This window comes from Heloderma suspectum, chromosome 9, assembly GCF_057233095.1.
Source record: "Heloderma suspectum isolate Gila_16-S chromosome 9, 16-S_ref, whole genome shotgun sequence".
Lineage (NCBI taxonomy): Eukaryota > Metazoa > Chordata > Lepidosauria > Squamata > Helodermatidae > Heloderma > Heloderma suspectum.
In genome coordinates this window covers 43460866-43477231 of record NC_139466.1, presented here as the reverse complement: position 1 = coordinate 43477231, position 16366 = coordinate 43460866, and the positions used below count along the sequence as shown (strand labels likewise).

Here is a 16366-nt window from a genome sequence, read left to right as displayed (position 1 = left end):
AGCACAACATCTTTTGCAGCAGAGTAGTCACTGCCTTGTTGTGGCGAAGGGGCTTGCGTAACTCAGGGAAGCCATAAGCTATGCCGTGCAGGGCCACCCAAGACGGGCAGGTCATGGCAGAGAGTTCTGACAAAATGTGGTCCACTGGAGAAGGAAATGGCAACCCACTCCAGTATTCCTGCCAAGAAAACCCCATGGAACGTACCACAAGGCTAAAAGTTTCCAGTCACTTCTCACTGAGTGATGCTCTCTTGTATCGATGGGACTCGGTCACTCTGTATGCTCTCCATCCAATCCCACTCATCACAAGGGCACTGGCAAAGATTCAGTGGGACAGATCAAACATTATCCCATCATCCCATGGTGGCCCAGTCAACTGTGGTTGAGCACCCTACTGACCCTATTGAAAAGAGTCAGGCTCACACTGCTCAACCTGCCGTCCCTCATATCCCAACAGAATGGGTGCATGTGGCATCCAGACTTAATGTCCCTCTGGCTCACAGCCAATGCTCTCACCCTTCCCAGCAGATATTGAACAGGACTTGAAGGCAGCCAGAAATCCCAATACCCAGCAGTCCTATGCAGACATTTCAGACATATGCAGACAGGCATTTTGGTTGACCCTGTCTTCTGTTCTCTTCACCACATTCTTCAGTTCCTCTTGATGCTTCACAAGAAAGGACTTGCATTATCGTCTCTTCAAGTTTGCTTAGTGGCTTTGTCAGTCTTTCACTGTTGGATTCAATGATATGCTGTGTTCTCCCATCCAAGTATGAAAAGATTCTTAAAGAGATGTTAGAATGTATATGCCCCAGTTTCCAAGCCAGTCCCTAACTGGAGCCTATATGTTTTTTTCCCCTTCATGGATCACTGCCTTGTTGTGGCGAAGGGGCTTGCGTAACTCAGGGAAGCCATAAGCTATGCCGTGCAGGGCCACCCAAGACGGACAGGTCGTGGCAGAGAGTTCTGACAAAATGTGGTTCACTGGAGAAGGAATGGCAACCTTTGGCCACCTAATGCGAAGAGAAAACTCACTGGAAAAGACCCTGATGCTGGGAAAGATTGAAGGCAAAAGGAGAAGGGGACAGCAGAGGATGAGATGGCTAGATAGCATCACCAATGCAATGAATATGAACTTGAGCATGCTCCAGGAGAGAGCGCAGGACAGGAAGGCCTGGCGTGCTATGGTCCATGGGGTCACGAAGAGTCGGACATGACTGAACGACTGAACAACAACAACAAATACTTTTTTTGACCACCCTAATGTCCAAACCCTTTGAACTGCTTACTACAACTAACTTCCACTTGCTTACCCTCAAAATGTTTTTTCTTGTTGCTATAACATCAGGATGTTGAGCTGGAGAACTGGCTGCCTTCCGATCCTACCCTCCTTATGCTGTCCTACATAGAAACAAAGCGGTTCTCAGACTGGATCCATCTCTTTTCTTTTCTTTTCTTTTTACCAAAAGTGGTTTCACCCTTCCATCTGAACCAGGAGATTATTCTTGCTGTTTTCTTCCCTGATCCACTGTAATCTCCCCTTCATACTTAGATATGTGAAGAGCTCTAGCTTTGTACCTACCTAGAACTGTTTCCTTTCGGAAAACCCCCAAACTCCTTTTCTGCTGTGGGGGTAAAACTAGGGACTCTTCAATTTATCCACAATGACTCTCTATTTGGATATCTGATACAGTTAAATTTTGTTATGCCCTAGCTCGGCTTCTGGTACCAGGTTTGGTATGAGGACATTCCACCAAGGGTGCAGCTCCTTCAGTTGCCTTCTCAAGAGATGTTTCTCTTCATGAGCTATGCAGGGCTGATGATGTTTGTCAACTACTGCCTTGATGTACAAACAAGGAAGGGTGCCTTGTTCAGAAGGGCAGTCCTTTCATCTATACTAACCTGACTACCTGTTCCTTCTTCCATTGGTAAGTCAGCTAGTTAATCAGCCATATGTGTGATGCAGAGGGACCATGACAAAGAATGACAGGTTGCTTAATTGTAATTGTAGTTATTGGAGTGGTCATCTGTGCAGTTGCAAAACCCACCCTCCTCCCAGCTACAGTGTTCTCTCCTTCGTCACACCATCTTCTCAGCTGAAATTCAGAGAAGCTGAGGGGTTAGGCGGGAACACTGCTGTCTAGGAAGGCACAGGAGGGGAAGGGAAGGGTTCCCACCTAGAGGTTTTCACTCCAGAGTGTTCCAGCGAAGGCTTTGCACAGGCAGAGAACCCACATGTATAACTGCACAGATGACCACTCAAAGTAGTACAGGTAGAGGTAAGCAACTTGTCCTTTTGACTTATACATCTCTAGAGTCAAGGTATCTAAGGGAGCACCTTCTCCCATCAGTTGCAGTCTGCTGGCACTCTTCTCTGGGTTCCCTAACTTCAGAAGACAACTGGGGGCTACTGGTGAGAGGGACGTTTCTGAGGTAGAACACCAGTTGTGGAACTCAGTCCCCTAACCTATTATCTTCTTTATTATCAGCCCTCTCTAACCTGGCGCCCTCCAGATGTGTTGGACTAGAAAGCCCATCACCCCTGGCCAGGATGGCCAGTGGTCACATTGGCTGGGAATGGGAGATGATTATAGTCCAATATATCCGGAGGCCACTGGGTTGGGGCTAAAAGCTTGGCTAGGTTTGCTCAGGCTTTAATCAGCTGTGTGGGATGACTGTCTTTAGCAACTCTTGCTTTCATTTGTACTGCTGCCTCTATGTATTTTTATTATTATTATTATTATTATTATTATTTTAGTGCTTTCATCATTAATTAAAGGTTAGTAGTTTGTTTTCAGTGGCCTTTGTAATCTGCTTTTGGAGCTTTTATTCTAAAACATGGAGTATAAATTGATTAGAATAATTAAGGAATAAAGAACTCGGAACATCCCTTCACTTTTAATCATGTCACACAGTTTCACAACCCCATAATCTCACATAAATGGGCAGAGTCCAGAATGACTTTTTTAAAATGAAGGGACTAATGATTAAACTGAAATCCTCTCACCACAGTTCTCAAATAGGTGTCTCACTAACAGCAGTGACAGCAGTGATTTCTTCTTTTCTATCCGTGCAAATGAATTTATGGGGTGATCCCACTATAGAACTCCTTGGCAGGCAGTATACGCAGTATTGCACCATTAAAGAGACCAACTCAAGAGGTCCTCAGTGAGGAGGGCCTTTGGGAGACAATGTCTCAATGGGGCTGCTTTTGGCGAGTTTAATTTGGATTCAGCTGGTGTTTCTGAAATGTTTACATTCTAATACAGGAATGAAAGTCTGGTTGCTGCTATATGAGCAGAAAGAATGAGACAACATGGAATGCAGCGCTTGGAATCCATTTTGCTTCAAGCCTCCTCAAACAGCTCATTCAGTTCTCAAACCCCTTCAGTGGGGCTGCTTTCAGGTCAAGCGGCCCTTTGCTCATCTGTCCCTACCTAGGCTCTAGGTCAGCCTTCCCCAACCTGGTGCCCTCCAGATGTTTTGACTACAACTCCCAGGCAGTCATACTGGCTGGGGCTGATGGGAGTTGGTCCAAAACATCTGGAGGACACCAGGTTGGGGGAAGTTACTCTAGGTAGTCATTCCACTTTTTTAATAGCAGCTGACCACAGCTGATCTAGTGCCCACTCTGTTTTTTTCAAGGGACCAGCAATTTTATTTTATTTATTATTTTATTTATTACATTTATATCCCGCCTTTTTTCCTCCAAGGAACTCAAGGTGGCGTACATAATCCTCCTCCTCCTCCATTTTATCCTCACAACAACAACCCTGTGAGGTAGGCTGGGCTGAGAGTATGTGACTGGCCCAAAGTCACCCAGTGAGCTTCCATGGCCGAGTGGGGACTAGAACCCGGATCTCCCAGCTCCCAGTCCAGCACTCTCGCCACTACACCATGCTGGCTCTCATTTTAGGTATCACAACAGAAACAGAGCATTATGGTTTTTGCAGAGAGTTAAAGATCGCATGACAGAGGGTTCCTATCCATAGGCCCAGGGGGCACATGTCCCAAACGTATTTCTGGGTGGCCCGAGCAAGGCTCAGCCAGACACCGCCACTCAGAGAACTCCAAGCTTTCTCTTGAGTGCCACGGCGGCAGCCGCCCGTCCCTGGCATTGCAGCTGACTCTGCTGCACCATGGGCGGAGGGAATGGCAGCCCCCTGCACACACATCCTGCTTCAGAGCTTCAGCTTCCAGCTTGGTCTTGAGTTGACCCCTCATGGGGCTCTATAGCCTGGCAACAAAACAGTAGCGGTGCCAGGTGGAGCGGTAGCATTCAGGCTTCTGGAAACAACGTTTGACTGGGGATTTGACCAAACTCCAGCAGTGGCAACTTCATTCAGCATGTGGCTGAAGAGACTCCCTCTGCCTCAGAGCCACGTATGGAGACAACAGTGCTTCAGCCCAGGAACCAGCAGGTAAGAAAAGGTCCTGTGATCGCTTTGAGCGGGGGTGCTTTTTGAAGACTTCGTTGTTGTGTGGGAGAGAGCATGGAGGAACTGTTGTTACTTACTGCCCATTCACAGGGGTCTGCACAGCTTTCTTTCCTCCCTCAGGCTGCTCTGAGAAGGAAGAAAAGTGTCTTCAAATGCACTGAACTAGCGGCATCCCACAAAGAAAAGTGCACCTTTTGTTTTTGCATATCTTAACAACCTGACTAACCTTTGAGGTTTAACAGATTTCGGTGCGGCCCTCTCCCTTCTTTCCCTCACACGACTCCTGCTGGGTGCTTTACAGGGCAAATCAGTCGTTGCTTTAGTTTTCCTCATCACTGTGTCTTCCTGCCAGGAAAGGCAGCCTGCTATCTCCCTCTTGAAATTGCTACCACTGCCAATGGACACTGTCAAACCACTATGCAAACCAAAAGTCCATTATCCTTTGAAATTTGTACTTCTCTGAATTTTGTGGTAGAGTTTTCCAACGAAGAATGTATACAAAATTCTATGTATTAGAGAAAACAACTTTCAAAAATGCATTATCTAAGGAAAATTGCTTGCAAAAATGTTTATATTATGCAAAAATGCATATAAACATGCATGTATTAGGAGAAATGTACCCAAATGAATGTTCATGCAAACCTTTAAAAAACTCTCAAAGTTCAGGACAAACCAAACTTAAAACTGGGAGAAATTCTCAAAATGCGAACAGAATGCATTTCTCCCCCATCCCTTCTCCCTGTTTTTTTAACTAGTTACTTAACCATGACAGATCCTCTCCTCTTATCCCATGTCTGCTTTGTCTTCTCAGGAGTCTTTGGTGAGGGACTTTTTCAAAAGTCTTTTGGAAATCCAAGTAAACAGTGCCTACCGGATCACCCCCATCCACATGTTTATTGACACTCTCAAAAAACTCTGAATTCCTAATGACAGGACTTAACTTTGCAGAAGCCATGTTGATTCTTTTTCAGCAGGGCTTGTTCTTCTATATGCTTACTAATTTTATCTTTAATAATGCTTTCCACCAACTTACCCAGAACAGACATTAAGGTAAATTTAATGTATCCAACATAAGAGTCCGTTTTTTAAAAAAAAATGGTGTTACATTGACCACTTTTCAGTCTTCTGGTACAGAAGCCTAACTTAGGAACATGTTATGTATTTTTATTAGAAGATCAGTACTTTTACATTTGAGTTTTTTTAAGAACTCTAAGATGGATACCATCTGGACTTGGTGATTTGTTTGTTTTCGGTTTCTCAGTAAGGTCTAGAACTTGATCTCTTGTCACCACTATTTGCCTCAGTTCCTCAGACTCTTCCTGAAAATCTCAGTTCAGGCACAGATATCTGTCCTATGTTTTCTGCAGTGAAGACAAACACAAAGAATGCATTCAGATTCTTGCCTTATCCTTATCCTCCTTTAGTACTCCTTTTAACTCCCTTGCCATCTAACAGTTAAACTCCCTCTCTAGCTGCTTTCCTGCTTCTGATGTATTTAATTTTTTGTTATTGTTGGTCATAATGTTAATGGCCATGTGCTCTTCAAAATCCTTGTTTGCATCCCTTACTGTCTGTTTGCATTTCCCTTGTGCAAGTTTGTGTCGCTTTTTGTTCTCCTCGCTTGGGCATTCTTTCCATTTTCTGAAGGAAGCCTTCTTTAATAGCTTCCTTGACTCGACTTGTTAACTGCACTGGTGAGCACATGAAAGGATTTTGTGCTACCTTTCCTGATCTGTGAGATATACTACTTTTGCAGGTATAGTGCTGTGGAGGAACAGGAGATAAATTATGCTCCAGCATCATCATGACCAAAGCCCTTTTGTGAATGCTACACTGACTATGAAAAGCTGCTCCAAGAAAAATCTGTGGTGGGGGCCCAGAGCCAGTCATGGAGCCACTATGTATCTGAGCAGGCAGAAGCTTTCAGGTAGCACAAAGTCAGTTTTGGCCTGATTCAGGCATTGGGGCCTAATGATAACCCATGCATGTTGGGGGCCAAGAACAGGCCTTGGCAGTATGCCTTGCTAGAGTTGGTTGAATTGCACGTGCAGTGTATTCATGTCTTGCCTGATACTAGGGGTGGACGAAAGTCCCTTACCTGTCGTCGAAGGACGTTCGCAGTGGGGGGGAGGCGCTTCGCTGCTCCCCCCGCGAAGTTCAGGCCGGGGGGGAGGCTTCCCGCCTCGCCCCGGCCGAAATTCAGGCAGGGGGGGAGGCTTCCCGCCTCGCCCCGGCCAAAATTCAGGCCGGGGAGGAGGCTTCCCGCCTCGCCCGGCCGCGAACGCGAAAGTTAAAAAAAAAAAAAAACGCCCCTTGATAGGCTACATGACGATTCACGTAGCCTATCACAGCTGACTTTGCAGATCTAGCCGTGATAGGCTACGTGAATCGTCACGTAGCCTATCAGGGGGCTTTTTTTTTTTTTCTTTGATTGCAATGAACACTCGAACACCCGCTGAACCGCCGGCCGGACCCGCCACCAGGAGGGACATTCGGTGAAGGTAAGTCCCGTCCCCCGGGGGGGGGGGGTTCGGAGGATTTCTCCCCGAAACTTGTTCGGGGGGCCGAACACGTTGGCGCTCGGCCCCCCGAAGTTTCGGGGAGAAATTCTCCGCCAACCCTACCTGATACACGTGATCCTTCCACATCTCAAAAGGAAGGATGCTTGCATAAGTCTGTACATACCTGGCTCATTCTTTTGTGTTCTCACACATTCTCAGTGTGGTCTTATTTATCTGGTGCATTTATACACTCATATAGATATATGTTTGTCATGTATAGGTTACTTTCAGAGGGCCCAATCCAGAGAAATTAAGCCCATTGGAATCTTTGGGACTTGGCCTGGTTGATCCCATTGGTTTCACAAGGGACAGCCTTCCTTGGAATGTTCCACTTCAGAATGTAGAGGGAGGGGATTGCGAGTGTCACTAGTATGAAAAGCATGGTGCACCTACAAAAACAGGATATCTGGAAGAAGACTAAAGTCAAACTCTTTTCTTTTACATGTTGAGGTTTCTCCAGGCATACTGACTCCGATACTGGAAGTATCATATAGCCATCGTGACTAGTAGCCATTGGTAGCCTTGACCTCTGCCAGTTTGTCTAATCCCCTTTTAAAGCTGACCAAGTTGACAGCAGTCACTGCATGTGTGATAGCTAATTCCATAACTATGTGCTGTGTGAAGAAATGCCTCTTTTTGCCTGTCCTGAATTCTGCTTCATTGGACAACCCCAGGTTCGAATATCATGAGAGAGGGAGAAAAATGTATCTTTATCCCCTTTCCCCATGCCATGCATCATCATATAGCCCTCTGTCATGTTCCGCATTACTCACCTTTATTCCAAGCTGAAAAACGCCAAACGTTGTAACCTCATAGGGCAGTTGCTACGGCCCCTAGGTTGCCCTTTTCTGCATCTTTTCCAGCTCTACAATGTCTCTTTTGAGGTGCAGTGTGGTCACACCATGTATGTAAAGGCATTATGAAGTTGGCAGTTTTATTTTCAATCCATTTTCTAATGATCCCCATACTAGAATTTGTCTTTTTCACAGCCACCATGCACTGGGTTGACATTTTCATGGAGACATGGGATCAACCTGTCTAGGGTCTGTCAAGGGCTAAGGCACATAGCCCTTAGCTCACTTGTAACACTGTGGGAAAGAGACAGTATCCTGACTTGCTGGGTTGGGGTGGAGGCATGGTAGTAATACTCTTTTCCAGGATATTTATTCATTAAACAATGGAGCATGTGAGCATCAAGGCTAAAATGTACAAGACTTCGAGATTGTGATGAAAATATTAATCAAAGAGGTGATGTTTGTTGAATACTTACCAGAAACTAAATAATTGCTAATGAGCATTATTTAATAGCTACTGAAGAAAGATACCGACAAGGTATTTGTTGTTAGGGAGAAGATGAAATGTTTAATTATATCTTGAGATACTAGTGGGAAAACTGGGTAAAATGTACATGCATGCGTGTTAGGTGCCAAGTATCTGTTAACTTATTTTTCCACCATTGGGGTGATGTGCAGTTTTACAGTGCCAATTAGAACATGCTTCTAAGCAATTTTACCAGGGAATACATTATGGTGGGGGTTACTCCAAAGTAAATGAGCTGAGGATTGTAGCATTAGCATTTTAAACCTCAGAATTAAAGGGGATGAAAATGCTGCTGAAAATTGGGGCTGGGGAGGTGCATTGGGGTCTGTTTTTGTTCAGAACAGACCCAAACCAGGATGGACCAGATCAGAGATGCAAAGTCCATTGTTAATACTGGAAGTTTTTGAATTCGGTAAGCTTTGTGACTTACTTCTGCTCATAATGGAAAGCATTCAGTGGATGACTGTTGACATTAACATGTTGTGTGACATGACAAATGTGTAAAATTCTCTATTACATTACACCAGCTCTACATACGGAGCTGGTGTAATGTTGAGACTAAGAGAGCAACCTCGGCGTCCCCAGTGAATATCTCCCCTCTGCCAAAAACTCATTGAGGTGGCATGCGGCAGGCTACTTCTCTCAGCCCCCGCCTCCATCTGCATTATGGGAATAACCTTACAGGATTGTTGTAAGGATTACATCGCAATAGCCCATGTGAAGCACTTTGAACACTCTAAAGTGCTATATAAATGCTAAGTAGTATTATATCATCAGAAGAATTAATTTACAGGCAGACCAACCAGAAACATTAAATTAACCCAAGGCAAAGAGTGCCACCTTTTCCTACCATATTTTGCCTTAGAAGTGGCTGTCTTCATTGCAGGTGCCAGAAAGGAATGTTTCTACTTGGTGCCAGTGATGACTTAAAGCCTTGACTTTCTGTACAGCAAAGATCTGATTAATTAATTAATTTTATTTGTTTATTACATTTCTATAGCTGAAGCTGTCTGGGAGGTTCACAACAAAATGAAAGCATCAGAACACAGATGTTTTGTGCATGGAGATTTATGGCTGTGGGAATAAGCTGGCACTTGAGAAACTGACAAACAAAGGAGATGTCACTAGCTCACTTGTCTGTAGGATGTAAAAAGGGCAGCTTGAGTTCTCACAAGTGGCTTGATACTCTCTTAATGGCAAGGTTGTTTAAAGTTCAAAGCACAGCTCATTAGTTGCTTCACCGCCATGGTCCTCCAAAAAGCAATTCCAGCTTCTTCCTAGTTTCTGTGTAGGCAGATACATATGGGAAGAAACCTGTGACTGCACAGAGAGTCTTCAAAATATTCTAGGTTAGTTTCTAGCTCTGGAATGCTTCTAAGGTTCTGTGTGTAAGTACAAGCTTCCCCATACGTGTGGCTCCGCAGGCAACCACTCAGAGAACTTCAGTTACAGGTAGGCAAGGGCTCTTTCCTAAACAGACATACTGCCATTCTCCAAGAAAACACATCGCTGCTTCCAAATGTCAGGTGCACGGAGATGACTCCAAACAGGCGTCACAGAGTAAATGTAGAATGTTCTGTTATATCAATATGCATGTTTCCCAAAGCTCTACCAGCAGTAGTTGAAGGAGCTCCATCTTTACAATACCTGTATGAAGTGGGAGCTCCATCTTTACAATACCTGTATGAACTGGTCCCTTTAGATGCACATAGTGCTTCCAATAACGAACCCCTTTTATCTGTAAAAAAACAAAAACAACTTGAATCTGAATTCATACATTCTAATGCCAAAAATTCATGAACCCTAATAAGATTCTGAAATTCAGAAACAAATTTGATATGAACATTGAGTTTGTGTGACTGTTTGGGCAATGTTGAAAGATAGCTTCATCCACCAGAAATCCTAATTCACAATGACAATTCAGAAGCTCCTAAAACTTCAGGTCTTTGGAAGCTTTGCATCTACATTTGTTAGTTGTGAATTTGATACATTTAAGTATGTAATTCCAACGTGAATTGAAACAGTGTCTTCCTTCTTTCAAGAGATTAAACTATGGCAGACATAATTCTTCAACACGTCATCTCCATTAGATGAATCACAAAGACCTTTTGTGCATGTATTTCCTTGTACCAAATAGTGTTTTGGCCCTTTTCCAATTTAAACAGTCTTCAGGGAGACCCAGCTTGAACTGCAAGGTCTTCTATATTTTTTATGTATTAGATGTGTTTGTGTTTCCCTACTAAGCAATACTGAGTTGCTGAGTATTTTCAAAGACTGAGGACAAAAAATCCTTTACTCTCCTTTATTCCTTTACTCTCCTTCAGCTCAGTGCTGGACTGGGGCAAGGGGACTGCCTTTGGAATTTTCAAGTACATCTCCCATAAATCCTGCCATAATGTATCCATATTCTCAAGAAAGAAACGTATGGATTTGCAGCTTTTAGAATGGTGGATCCCCCTTACTTTTACCCTGAGAACTCAGGTTTCATATCCTCAAAAAGTGAAGGTCATATGAATTATGATAGTTTGTGATCATAGATTTGGCATTTGCAAGTGTCAGTAATAGTCAGATTTCTGTTTTATGTGGTCTTTCATTTCAGCTTTACTTAGCACATATGGCAGAGCTCAAATGTTAAGACAACTCAAAAGACACTTAGGGCAAGTACTAGCAGTTGACAACAGAACTCATGATTTGATCTCACTTTGAGAAATTGACAGCTTCTGTGACAAGAAACAGAAGCTTAAACTGAGCAGCTGTAATTATGAACTAGATACGTTATCTTTTTTTAAAATGTTGGCTAAAAGCTCATTTAACAGTTAAGAGAAAGATAAAATCTTGAATGAAGAAGCCTACAGTTCCAAGGGGAATAACCTATGAGGTTAGAAAAATAGTTTTGTGGACAGTGCGTTTGGGTTTCAGATGCAATTTAAGGGCGTGTGTGCTTGCTTGTGACTTAGTTCAAGCTAGGCAATATCAAACGACATAACCCTCTGCCCGCCATTCCCGGAAAGCAAGGGGAGCTGTTCCCTGTTCAGCCAGGGGTCTACTAGAGGATTGTGGATTTAGGACCATCAGCTCCTCACATGGGTAAGATTCACGCATATGCTCAAGGCTAGAGATAAGAGGAAGCTCAAAATAGCAGATATGTGATTTGTGCTTCTTGCTGGGTGCTGCAACGGAAATAGAAAATTAGCACATGTAATAGTAATAATAATAGATATAACTAACAAAACTGTGTTTCATACTGTGTTCAACCTGTTTTCCTTTCTGGTGGAAGCAAATAATTCACCTTGCTGCACTTCTCTCTTTCTCTGTCCCTCACTCACTCTCAGCTACCAAATTAGAAATGATACAGAGTATAATGATTTTACAAAGGGGCTGAGAATCAAATGGTCAGTCATTTACAAGTTGCTCCCTGCTGGAGATGCCTGAATCCCAGGCCAAAAACACACAGATGCTTTCATTTGAGAGAAACAGTGGAATGCTTTGCATGCATCCAGCCTGACTCTATGTGTGCCTGTTTCCCCCTAGGGTTCCGTAATCTGCATGTGGATGACCAAATGGCCATAATTCAATACTCCTGGATGGGCCTGATGATTTTCGCAATGGGATGGAGATCATTCACCAATGTAAACTCCCGGATGCTTTACTTTGCTCCAGACTTGGTCTTCAATGAGTAAGTTCTGGTTTTCATTGCAACTCCTTGCCTCTTTCACATTAGACAGCATGTGATCGGACTGAGGTTGAAGAAGTAATCTAGTCCAATAAGTTGGATAAAGGGTTGGATAATGCGTAGACATTTGATTTAAGTGAACACTGAGTGAAAGCTTGTGCTCTCAGTCTTTTTATTTAGATGGGAAGCCTGATCCTGTTTCTCAGCTTAATGTGCAACTGGGCAGGATAGGACTAGAACCAGTGGGTAGAAATTGCAGGGAAGCAGATTTCAGCTAAATATTAAGAGAAACTTTCTAATGGTAAAACCTGTTAAACGGTAGGATAGACTTCTTTGCATGTTGACTGGCTCTCCTTCACTGGAGATATTTTAACAGAGGCTGGATGGTCCTCTGTGGTTGCATCCCATATTGTAGATCTTGCATTGTATAGGTATTGAACTAGATGACTTCCTAGGACCCTTCCAAATCTAAAATTGTGTGATCCTGTGCAGTTCTTTCACCACCGTGACTAATGGCTAGTTCAGGCATGTATCTATGAACATTTGATGTACAGCCCACCATTTCTTGATTTATAGTTTGATGACTCACAGCGTATTGATGCTGGAGCTGTTTTCATGGAAAGGCAGGGGTGATATAATGCAATATGATGAACGCTCTCCTGGTTTCACTTGAGGGATTAGCGTAAGTATGTGAAACCCCTTTGTACCAAGATCATTGATCCATCTAGCACAGTACTGCCTACTCTGACTGATAGTGACTCTCAGGCAGAAATTTCCCTGCTCTGCTCTCAGAAATACTTCACTAGAAATGCCAGCCCGGGGCCTCTTGTATGTAGTGAGGTACTGTACCGAGCAGTGGCCCCTCTCAACCCAAAGGAACAGCCTTCCACCCCCTGGACAGGGCTCCCAGCAGGTCAAATCAGCAACCACATCAGGAATGAGAGCTGGAATGAATTTCCAAGATCCACCAAGGCAGTTCTGTGTCTGTGTGAACTCACCTGAAAGCAGAGTTCTAGGCCTGGCAAGCAGGATGAGCTTTCAGAGGACCCTTGGTACCACACCACTTGTGACATGATTGCAGTTTGCCTGGTATCTGAGATACCATTTGAGAAGCAACCATTTCCAAGGCCTGATAAATGGCCATCTTGTCAGGATATATTTGGAAGGCCTGGTAATTCACAAGGTAGCTCTGCCACCCAATAAAGCTCACAGGAAATCTCCCCTCATGAGGCTTCTCCCACACTAAAATGGTTATGGAAAATTAGGCCTAGAAAGAAGGAGGAAGAGCTGAAGGGGGGGGGTGTTGCTGCTTATGGGGGAGCGGTCAATACGCCCCTTAGGTCTTGTCTGCCCACAGCTAATAAACACACAATGATATTGAAATAAAAGAGGCCCATGGATGCTGCTTGCTGCTGCAACTTACCCATCACTCTCACTTTATTTAGGTGTTAGTGGGCTAAACTAAGAATAGCATTTTTATGACACACTGGGGAGAGGGGCAGCAGCTCCAGGGGCTTTTCTGAGAAATTATCTGTAGCATGATGTTAATTCTGCTAACTTGATCTCTATCGCACACCTCTTTGCCTTTCTCTTTCTCTCTCTCCCTCTCTCGATTCTTTTGTGCACACCCTCGAGATCTGCGTGTTTAGAATATTCTGTTGTGAAATCTTCCAGCAGCTGCAGAAGCAGACATGGCATAAGTCTCTCATCTCTTGAGCGGTCCTGGCATGGTACACGAAGCTCCTCCAGAGTCCGTGACTCAAGTGGGACATGCGCAAAGCCTCTTGTAAAAGGGAGGGAATGCCCTGTGGGAACGGCATACCTGATGGTGTGCCGAATTTGGCACCCGTCCTGGTTGAACAATGCCCTCAGAATGCTTTGGAGGTTAATTTGTCAGGCCGTAATCCCTGAATCCACCAAGCACTGACAGCTGCAGGTGTAGAATCATATAGAATCATAGAATAGTAGGGTTGGAAGGGGCCTACAAGGCCATCGAATCCAACCCCCTGCTCAATGCAGGAGTCTTCTCAGAAGGAGGTTTCTTCTGCTTTCTTCTTTGAAACCCAGCACTCCACATTCCTCTTCATGATGCCTGTAGACTTCTAAGCATTGAGACGTTAACTGTATATATATAAAAGACCAGTTCCCAGTATTCTGACACACCCAAGGTGTGACCAAGGAACAGAACCTGGGATGGGACTGGGCAGTTAAGAGCAGACTCAGTTCTCAGTGGGTTGGGGTCACCAGTAGCAGGGACCAGCTGGGCCCTCACCAAGTGGACCCCTTGGCTTTCTCTTGTACATATTTATTTTTTACATTTTATATTTTGTCTTTCTACCGAGTGGAACTCAAGGCAACTAATAACAATAATGCAAGCACAATAGCATATAATCAGATACAGTAAAACAGTAGAAGTAAAAAACATAAAAACAAAGCAGGTTTTTAAAAACCACTAAAATCCAACCAAAGCCAATTAACAGCATATTTACAAGTCATCTTATGGGCCATTGTCCTCAGGAAAGATGTATTTTCCTGCCAGCAGAAGGTCATCAGAGAAGGTCTAGCCAGATCTCCTTGGCAAGGCATTCCAGAGCCTGGGAGCAGCCACCAAGAGCCCTCCCTCTCAAGTTCCCACCAAATGCACTTCAGATGTTGGTGGAACTGAAGAAGGGCCTCTCCTGAAGATTTTGAAGACCAGGCAGGCTCTTATGGGAGAAAGCAATCTTTCAGATCACATGCTCCCGGGTCATGTGATGACAGTCTTTCAGATCACATGCTCCCGGATCAAGGACCTCTCCTGAAGATTTTGAAGACCAGGCAGGCTCTTATGGGAGAAAGCAATCTTTCAGATCACATGCTCCCGGGTCAAGGACTTCTCCTGAAGATTTTGAAGACCAGGCAGGCTCTTACGGGAGAAAGCAGTCTTTCAGATCACATGCTCCTGGGTCATGTGATGACAATCTTTCAGATCACATGCTCCCGGGTCAAGGACCTCTCCTGAAGATTTTGAAGACCAGGCAGGCTCTTATGGGAGAAAGCAATCTTTCAGATCACATGCTCCTAGGTCATGTGATGACAGTCTTTCAGATCACATGCTCCTGGGTCAAGGACCTCTCCTGAAGATTTTGAAGACCAGGCAGGCTCTTATGGGAGAAAGCGGTCTTTCAGATCACATGCTCCCGGGTCATGTAGGGCTTTGCACATCATAAGGAGCACTTTGAATTGTGCCCAGAAACAGACCATTACCTGGTCAAAGTCTTTTAACATGGAAGTCACATGTTCCATATAACTGGCCTCTGCATTCTGAACCAGCTGCAGTTTCTGAACACTCTTCAGAGGCAGCCCCATGTAGAGGTGTTACCGTAGTCCAGACAGTAGATGTAAGCAAAGTATGTGTCTCCATGGCTTGATCCAATATTTCCAAGGATAGGCACAGTTAGTGCACTAGCTTAAGCTGTGCAAAAACACACCAGGCCACTGCCGAAACATGGGCACCCAGGCTCAGGGCTGAATCTTTCCACCTGAGTCTTCAAGGGCAATGCAGCCTCATCTAGCCCACTACCGACATAAGACACTATTTCACCACTTGAACAGCTTCCTTGGATTTAGATTAGGGATGTTCAACTGCAGGGGATTCTGGGGCCAATTTCCATCTCTGGACCTGCCCAGGCACCACACCTCTGCTACCCGCCACTCTGCCAGAATTTGGCAGCACAGTGGCAGCAAAGCAAACAGCAGTTTGCTGCCAAGATTTGGTGGTGCAACATATCAGAAGTGTAAGCCATCACCAACATTTGGCAGCAAATCATCAATTGCTTTGCTGCTGCTGCTGCTGCTGCTGCTGCCGCTGCCGCTGCCATTGGGGGCTGCATGCAACCCACACAAAACGTGTTGCCCACCCCTGATTTAGATGGGGAAAGGAGAGATAGAGTGTTGGGTGTCATCAGCACACTGATGTGCTGATGACACCCAAGCAATTTCATGGAGCAATTGCTAAATTGATGACACCCAGCAATTTCATGGAGGTGCTAAATAGCACTGATTGCTCTTGACTCTTGGGGGAGAAAGTAAAGCACATTCGGGACGCTTGCTGACAGAGCCTCCACAGAGGGCGCAAAGTGTTTCTGTGCATAGGCATACACTGCACACTCCAGGGATCTGTGCATTGCACTACACATGCCTAAGAAGCATAGAAATCTGCCTTCAACTGGGTCCGGCCATTGGGCCTATCTAGCTCAGTACTGTTTACACTGACAGGTGGCAGCCACTCTCCAGGGTTTCAGGCATGAATCTTCCCTAGCCCTACTTTGAGATGCCATGGATTGAACATAGGGATAGTGGGGGCAGGGGGACGTTTCCAGTAATGCAGACTA

General features: G+C 44.7%; 1 protein-coding gene across 1 annotated transcript in view; it reads left to right on the top strand.

Annotated features, from left to right (window-relative positions):
* Positions 1-16366, top strand: part of AR (androgen receptor) — a 297520-nt gene that overhangs the window by 261014 nt on the left and 20140 nt on the right. The window contains exon 5 of the mRNA XM_084814267.1: positions 11852-11996. Within this exon, the coding sequence (XP_084670393.1) occupies positions 11852-11996 (145 nt within the window). The remainder of the gene's footprint in view (positions 1-11851; positions 11997-16366) is intronic.